At 36.2% G+C, this 8606-nt stretch overlaps 1 protein-coding gene across 2 annotated transcripts; it reads right to left on the bottom strand.

Annotated features, from left to right (window-relative positions):
* Positions 1 to 1362: 1362 nt before the first annotated feature.
* LOC107808580 (putative plastidic glucose transporter 1) lies at positions 1363 to 8365 on the bottom strand. Of its 2 annotated transcripts, XR_001653176.2 has the most exons (13): positions 8022 to 8365; positions 7814 to 7949; positions 7314 to 7514; positions 6386 to 6485; positions 5611 to 5723; positions 4627 to 4720; positions 4387 to 4543; positions 3537 to 3683; positions 3361 to 3434; positions 2862 to 2950; positions 2618 to 2732; positions 1955 to 2282; positions 1363 to 1786 (listed from the first exon to the last, which is right to left on the bottom strand). XR_001653176.2 is itself a non-coding variant. In XM_016633107.2 (12 exons), the coding sequence occupies exons 1-12, from the start codon at positions 8221 to 8223 to the stop codon at positions 2079 to 2081; spliced, it is 1632 nt and encodes a 543-aa protein (XP_016488593.1). In that variant the 5' UTR covers positions 8224 to 8365; the 3' UTR covers positions 1788 to 2078. The 2 variants fall into 2 exon arrangements, 1 of the variants encoding a protein (XP_016488593.1); XM_016633107.2 differs by lacking the exon at positions 1363 to 1786 and having other exon boundaries at positions 1788 to 2282.
* Between the last annotated feature and the right edge of the window lie 241 nt (positions 8366 to 8606).

The raw sequence follows: 8606 nt of genomic DNA, 5'->3' as shown, positions 1-8606 counted from the left end.
AGTGTGAATGCGAGATATTTCCTATACTGGATCGTCCTTTAAAGTAGGGGGAAAAACAATTTTAAGAAAAAGAGATGATTGTGTGAAAAGGAAGTTGAGAAAAAGGGAAGAAAAAGAAAAGGCATGGAAAGGATTCGCACTTTTTAAGATTCTCGAAGGATAAGCAGAGAAAAGGGTAATTTCTATCGCCCAATTTTGTGAAGTATGGAATAAAGTTTCTTTGTCACATTGTCACAGGTTGTCGCAACTCATTTGTTGATGAATCTGCAAAGAGTAAAGGACACTGCACCTCCACTGCCAAATTGCTATTAAAAAAAAAAATCAACTGCACGTCCGTGTCGTATTCTGAAAATAGAAAATCCATTAGTCACTTGATCTTCCCATATATAAATGACCTTTCTTTTTTATTGATATTAATGATAAAACTGAACTCTAATTATTGAAATGTGAACGATAAAAAGTAGAATGATGGCTCATTCTCAAAAAGGAATTACTGATTTTTTGACATTAAAAAGATTGATAGTTTCAGTTTGCATATTGCTTTCATAAGGCTCCTTCTTCGAATGAAATTCAATGGTATACAGAGACCATGTTAGACCACGTCTTCATCCATACGATTCTAAAAAACCCTTCGATCAAAAGTTCAGAAGCCGAAAGCAATACAAGCGAGCATTTAACCAGTCTGCCAAAAGATGGACTGATTCTTGAAGAGCCCTGGTTCGAGCCTTTATTTTGTGACCAACAGGTCATGGTTCGAGCCGTAAAAATAACCTCTTGCAAAATTGCAGGGTAAGGTTGCGTACGATAGACCCTTGTGGTCCGGCCCTTCCCCGGACCCCGAGCATCGCGGGAGCTTAGTGCACCGGGCTGCCCTTTTTATTCTTGAAGAGCCCATCTCCGAAAAAATGTGATATTGCAGCCTGGATAAAAAAACATTTAAATGTAAACATAATCTAATGAGCTCTCAAGTGTCACTGTCTGTATATTTCTCACTGTTCTATTTATTTGTTTATATGATTGATTTGTTATTACAGTTCCTTCTTTTTTGGCGAGCTGCATTGAATTACATTGCAAAATTTGAGTTTGGAGAACTAACTCTGAAAAGAAAGGTGGTAGTACACCTGGTATAGCCATAAGAAATAAGGAAGTACAAAATTCTGCATTCAACCAAATAAGATATCAGGGAGAAGACACAAAAAGGTTGAAAACGACAAGAAAACACATTCTGAAATCAAATCAACTTAACTTATTGAGGGAGATATTATGACCCCACCACCTAAAAGAAATCCTGGTTCAAAATCCTTAAAAGCTTTAATTATAGTGGTATTATTATATAGTACCTCATATTACTGGGAAAAAATATTTTGGCAACTGCAACTATTGCTCTAGACAATAATAAGCTGAAGTTGAACATAAGTTACAGAATTCAAGATGGAGAATAGTGCAATAATCTCCAAATAGCTCTAGTCTTTCCCTTTTTTCTTTTCTCTAAACATTGTTAGCTGAGAAAGATTTTTCCTATCTTGTATGTATATAAGTTTTTCGATGAAAAGAGGGGATTATAATAAGCAAAAGGAATACATCATTTACTCCACTAAAGTTACCTTCCTTTTCTATTCTTACATAATTTATCCCTTCAAAAATTGCTAAGGTCAGGAGTCCAATTCTCCTCCTTTGAAGCTGAAAACGGTGCCATCATTTCATTGGAGCCTACTAATAATGGAGGTGACACTGTACCACACACAGCAGTAATCCCCTGTTAGGTGAAGGTTCAATAACAAAGACCCTTCAAAAAAATAAAAAGATATTTCAGTTTACAAAAGAAACTAACAAAAGAATAATACTATTACAATATCATTTACAACGTTGCTTATGAGTTACAGTATAGAATGAAACAAAAGCAAGCACATAATTGTGTTGTGTATAATGTAGCTTGAATTTTAGCTCCACAGACCAATCAATGCGTCAAGATGGTCCAAATGAAATGAGCAAAAGCGCACTCTCGTGCAGCTTAGTGATCAGCACAAGCACCTACTATTTGTCCACAATCTCCAATCTTTTTTCAGCATGAGATGGGATCATTCTGAATTACGTTTCCCCTGAAAATTGGGATTTAGTGACATCTCAATCTCTTCAAGAGATCGGCCTTTAGTCTCAACTATAAAATAGTAAGCAAATGCTGCTGCCATCAAAGAAAAAGCACCGAAGCTTCCATAAACTGGAGCAACACCAAATTTCTCAACGAGTTCCAGAAAAAACAAACCCACCAAGAAGTTGCAGACCTGTTCAATCACCATCAACAAGTCCAAATCAGTATAAACATCTTTCACCGAGGGACAATTGCTGCTGAGATAAGAGGCTACACAGAAAAAATAAGAATAGCATTTAACAAGAGGAAAGGGACAAATTACGAATGGCCATAGAAAGCTCAAAAAAATAATAATGTAAAGGGTGTGTCTGAGAAATGCCCTTCTTACTGTTCAACTCCCATTGGCTAGGAAAAGATGCAGGAAAAATGTAAAAATTAAAACTGAGAGAGAGTTCATGCAATCAACTTAATAGGTTGCAGCTAATCAGTTTGAAGCGCAGAAATGACACACATGATCTTGCTACATACCCAATGAACAGAGAAACTAAAGCCCATTATCTTCCCTCGCATCCTGCTGCTGCTGAGCTCTGGTATTATAAGACCAGTTACAGGCCCAGCTCCAACAGCAAAGGTGAAAATATACCTACACCAGAGTGAAATGGTAAAGAGAGAGCACAGGGAAATTCAAGTAGCATTTTCAGAGCATTTTTTGTATGGACACATACAAGATTGCTCTTTTTTTTTCAATGAAAAGGTAAAGATGGATGCATACAAGATGGTTCCGACAATTGATAAGTTGTTGCTTATTTCACCTTCCAATGGAAAGCTGATAGCACAGACAATAAGAAACATTGATAAAGCCTGCAAAAGACAGATCCGATGGAAGTGAGTTGACTATTTGAAAAATGACCTCCAAGAATTCTATATTTATTATCCCTTTCTCTGTTATAGAGCCAGGAGGGGGGGTTGGGATTGGGAACCAGAAACATACCACGGGGGACTATCTTGCAGTCACCTAGCTACTTCCCCCACACATAGCAAGGTTTTGAAGTGTATAATCCTTAAAAGACAAGACGTCTAAGCTACAGAGCGGCTCAAAACATGAGGACAAGCAAGATAAATTCCAAGTCCCTTAAATATTAATCTTAAAAACACTTGATGGATATAGGTCTAAGACGTAACAATAGCAATGAACATTTATGTTATTCACCCCATTCCTTCTTCACCCAAAAGAAAACTTTTACTTAAGGAGAGAAATATTTTTTCCTCACCATTCCAGCATAGCTTCCTACTAGAAGCCTCTGCCTCCCCTGCTTATCCATCAAGTATAAAGCACATAGTGCACCTGCAAAAAGCACACAGTGATAACTAAACATTATCTTGGAACCAAGTGAAATTTAGTAGGTGATGCAAAGTGAGTCTCAAGTCCTTTAGACCCATTAAATACCTGCAAAGTTGGTCAGTCCTACATATAAGCTTGCTAAAGCGCTGCTTGAGATTCCAACATCTTTGAAAGTCAAGGATGAGAAGTAGAGAACTCCATTTATACCAGCGAACTGTTGAAGTACAAACAAGGCACCTCCAATGGTAGCAACTGCAAAAAAAGAATAAAGTTGAAGCCTAATTTGGAGGATTGACATTTGTGTGAAGCGCATGCTCCCACAACATGCATACTATCAGCAGATTATGGCACATATTACACCAAGACGTGTGAGTATCCAGCATGCCATACAGGAAAAATCTTAAGACAACAGATGAAGATATTAACTATAGGCCTTCCACCAAACAAGCAATAAGTAACAAAAAAAATTAAAAACATTTAGTCCTTGGGAAAAAAAAATCAAAGAAGAAGATTATAACTTCCATTGAGTTGGGAAGATGATAGTCCACTTAAATGCCAAAAGTCATCTTTAACAATGTTCAACTTCAAAAGTGGAGGCAGCTGTTAAATTTTGCCAACCAACTCATACAAAGAGAAATCCTGCAAAGCTCCACATATATACTAGCAGAAAATCATAATTCTGTCCTGGTACTATGCAGCTTTACTTTTCAAGCATATTTCTCATGATATTCGCATCAAACCCCCGCAGTCTATAAGAAGCTAAGAGACAATCATCAAAGTCAATCTTAAACATTTTAATCAAACAAAGAGAGAAAATGGTTGCAATGTACGGAGATTTTAGGCACCGGAATGGATCAAATTAGCATAGTGAAGTTAATTTATATACGAAACCTAAACAACCACCATAAACCTAATAAAGGATCATGCATTAACAAACAAACCACCTTCATACAACCTCTAGAGTGTGGTTCCTCTAGGAGTTCCAGCCAACAGCTGTCCAAGTCACTGCCATCATTTTTTATGACGGATCCAAACTCTTCGATAGCTTTATCTACTTCTGATGAACCCCATATGTTTCTGATGACCTTTTTTGCCTCATCAAGTCTCCCAGCCTGCATATATCTCCCATGGCAAGATTAGTGGCAGTCACAGCAACAGGAGTTAATGAAAACATGCAATGAATAAAAATTGCTACCTTACATAGCCAGCGGGGGCTCTCAACAGAAAATTGCATACCAAGAGCAAGAATAAATCCTGGAACACTTGCAATATAGAGCATTGTCCTCCACCTGCCAATGGTTGCATCAAAGTATCAACAGCCAAAGCTTGTTGCATCATATCTTGCCTACTTCTGGTAAGCAACCATTAAAAGGACAAGAAACTACGGGTTGCTTGGTTCGCGGTCTAGTTATGCAAGGACTATATTGTAAGAACTGTTATGTAGGTAAATAACAATGTATTGATTGTTAAAAGGAGACTAGTAATAATACACGGACTGTTGCTGGGGATTGCCTACTTTTAAGTGCAGTTTTGTCTTTAGATTCTCTAATCGACATATTGCTAAATTGATAATACATGTATTCGTACTCCACATTCTATCCCTTATAGTAACATAGATCAAGCACAAGTTATGCTAATATTAGTAACTTACGTAGAGTTTCATACCGGAAACCAAACGTTGAATTAGTTATGCAGAGATTGTGTTACCTTTACGTGGTTTTTATATTGGAAATCAAATGCTCCATATGTTATGCAGAGTTTTATACCAGGATTAATTTTTCTTATCTCAAACCAAATGACCCATAAAAGCATCAGAACATAAAATGAAAGAGGTGAGGAGTATCAACTAGTTCATTGCCAGACAACAGAACAGGTTCTTATTGTCCCCGCATAACATAAGCTAGGATGATTAGAAGCTGGAATCTAAAGTAATAAATTAAACTTCAAAAGCAGAAAGGCAAAGAAAGGCCCTCAAGGATTAAAATTATTTTATAAAGTCTTAAATTCAACATTAAAGCTGGATCTAGATTCTGGTAAAGATATGGATTACCATCACACTTGAAATTTAGGAGTTCTTGCAACATGGCAACATAATCAATTTAAATCGTTTCAACAAAATTCAGTACACTGACTGCGGTGGAAGGTAGTGGAATAGAAAAAGATAACGACAAGTACTCACCAGTGCGGATCATTTTCTGAGGGAATTGCCAGACAAAGTGATGCAATGATACCAACACATGTACCAATTTGACATAATGACCCCAGGGAGCCCCTATACTGCGTTGGAGCGACCTACAATACAAGCATTAAGATTATTAGAGAAATAAAATCTCTCTTCAAAGTATCTCTGCATCCCTACAGATATCTGATTGATCGAATAGATATGTATTGTCAAGCAAAAGAATATCCCACAAATACTTCCCCAAAACCAAAGGATCATTCTCAAGAAGCCTTTCCCTCCTTAGTAAAAGATAGCTCATCACTCTCAAAAACAAGAACGGAAAAAACATCACTCACCAAAAATGTTCAAGGACAGTCAGCACAAAACTTGCAAACCAAAATTATCATCTCTCAGCTGCAGCTGTCTTCCAAGATGTTTTAGCATGTCTTATGAGGATGTCTAAAGTTCAATACGTTCCTTCTAGAAATTTTCCCGTTTTCTTCTTCTTTTTCCCCGAAAGGTTAAATTATGAATCATAGATAAGTAAATCTCATCCTTGGATCAACACAAACACGAGTTTTCCAATCTGGGAAGATAAAAGTAGCCAAACCACACGACTAAGTAGTTTATTCAGATTTTCCCCCTAGTATCTTTTTCAATCAGACTTACCTCTCCATGCACCCCAAAAATAAACAGCAAAAACAAAAGTTAGGATGGATTCTAAAGCATGACTTTTCTTTAAAACTTTTAGAATGCGGACTTAGATAAGGAAATTATAAGTTAAGAGGCATACCTCAGAAATATAAATTGGAACTAATACTGTATTAACACCAATACCAAGGCCAACAAGGAATCTTCCCAAGAGCATTTCTTCAATGGAATGAGCTTGTGCACTGTCAATTGAAGGACATCACACATCAAAATTGGAAATTACTAAAGCACAAGCAAATTATTCTTCTCCTCTTTCCAGTTGTTAGGCGTAGACAAGAAGCCAGAAGATTTAACAAGTGAATGAGAGTATAATCCAATTTGCAACTGTCCCACCATCTTAAGTAATGAAAAATCTTTTGGAGAAGGGTGGATGGGGGGCTCATTATCCACCGAATTTCCAATCGAGTGCCACTGGCCCTTGGGGATTTCTCAGTTATAAAATAAAGTACGAAGAATCTTACTACCTATCAGTTCCATTTCACACGAGATCAGTTTGTCCCGAAACTATGCTGACGTTCATAAAAGGAAACTATTTGTCCATATTTTCTACTATGTTTTCACTCATTTGCTAGAGAAAATGTAACATCGGAATACTACTTTCTTTAAGAGGATAAATTCTTGAAAAGCATAACTTTATGTCAATTTTGAGATAAGCCTTTATAAAAGATAAGTTACTTTATCTCAATTCTAAGACCAGCTTCTATTAAATTACAATGAACTTTCTACTCTTACCTCTATCAAGAAGAGAAAATATAGATTGAGAATAAGAGCGCAAACCTTCTTATGATCTTAAATCTGGAATGTTTTGTTTATGTACTTCCTAAACTATTTATACATGTAAATATTTATTCTCAAATGGCATATGAATCAACGTCCAAAATTACCCTAAATTATAGGAACAGTTTTATACTTAGAACTGCATAATTCTTTTGGGGTAAGAGGAGAAAAAATAAAGATAGCAAATATAGCCAAGCAACAAATACCAATATGCATGATCATAAATGGATTACCTTACAATTGCCCCAAGAATAAGTGGTAGTGTGTCAATTTGAAATGTGCGACGATAACCAAGTTTATCAACAAGGGAACCAGAGGCTATGCTTCCTATGAATGCACCAACAATAAATATGCTCACCACAAGTCCTTCAAGAAATGAATTCCCCTCAAACCCAAGCTCTTTCGCTATCGATACAATAGGACCATTCATTACTCTGCATAATATAGCAAAAAATTAAACACTAAAAACAAAAACTAAGAATCATACAAGATACATCTGAAGTCCCCGGACACTAAAGTAAACATAAAGCTTCCATTTTTTAGATTCTAATTCACTATAATAAGTTACAAGTAACAAAAATAAACAGTTGTTCCTTGTAAGGTCAGAGCTAAACAATATTTTTTTCCAATGTGATAACCAAATAATTACCCAATCCATTTCATCATCAACAGAAAATTGGACATAGAAGCAGTCAATAGATTAAGAAGAAAAACTAACAAATAACATAATTACCCAATGTGATAACCAAATAGGAAATTGGACATTGAAGCAGTCAAAACGTGAGGAAAGGCAGGTAACCATCCCAAATCCAATTCATCAGCAGCAGCAGCAGCAATAACCTTTTCTTGTAACAACTCATTTTCATCATCTGAAAATAAAAACTGAAATTCAATTTTGAAAAAAGAAAAAGCCAAGTAAAAGACAGAAGAGTGAGCAAAACCTCTATTTTCAGAATTTATTATATCATGGGGTTGCTGTTTGTTAGCAGCAAGAACTTTTAGCTCTCTGGAAAGTGAAAAAGAAGTAGAATTGGAATAAGGATACAGTGTATTAATTTTAGGAGAGTTGTAAAAGTAAGGTTTTGGATCGAAACGGGGTGAGTAGAAGCATTGAAAAGGGTGAACTGCTAATGCCCGCTGCATTTGGATGAAGCTTCTCGTTGTTTGCGTTTTTTGACAAAACGAGAAAGTATAATTTGATCAATCATTCTGAAAATATCTCTCGGGTCAGGTGGCACTAGCGGCTTTGGAGCTGCACCGGGAAACCTGAAATTATCCAATTCCACTTATAACCTGTTTTTTGCCAAACGTGCTACTTTTCTAAAGTTAAGTATTTGGCCTCACTTTTAAAAGAAAAAATGTACTTTTAAATAACGAAAAAGGTTATAATATGTCCCTTTATTATAATAAATTATTTAAAGTTGTCCCATTTTATACTATTGGGCCATAAAACTTCTTGCCGTCTTACTATCCTAACAAATATTTTCTTAATTAGACGAAGGTGACACATGGCACCCATCTGTGCC

This window comes from Nicotiana tabacum, chromosome 10 (genome assembly GCF_000715075.1).
Source record: "Nicotiana tabacum cultivar K326 chromosome 10, ASM71507v2, whole genome shotgun sequence".
NCBI classification, from domain to species: Eukaryota; Viridiplantae; Streptophyta; class Magnoliopsida; order Solanales; family Solanaceae; genus Nicotiana; species Nicotiana tabacum.
Note: the sequence above shows the minus strand (reverse complement) of the source record. Positions and strands in the feature narration are given on the sequence as shown.

Bases quoted from the DNA above. Each gene is read 5' to 3' on its own strand.
- LOC107808580 (XM_016633107.2), bottom strand. From the start codon at position 8,223: ATGCAGCGGGCATTAGCAGTTCACCCTTTTCAATGCTTCTACTCACCC. The intron at 7,950-8,021 runs GTTTTGCTCACT...TTTTATTTTCAG, and splicing joins AATAAATTCTGAAAATAGAG to ATGATGAAAATGAGTTGTTA. The intron at 3,684-4,386 runs GTTGTATGAAGG...CTTTTTTTGCAG, and splicing joins AGAGGAACCACACTCTAGAG to TTGCTACCATTGGAGGTGCC.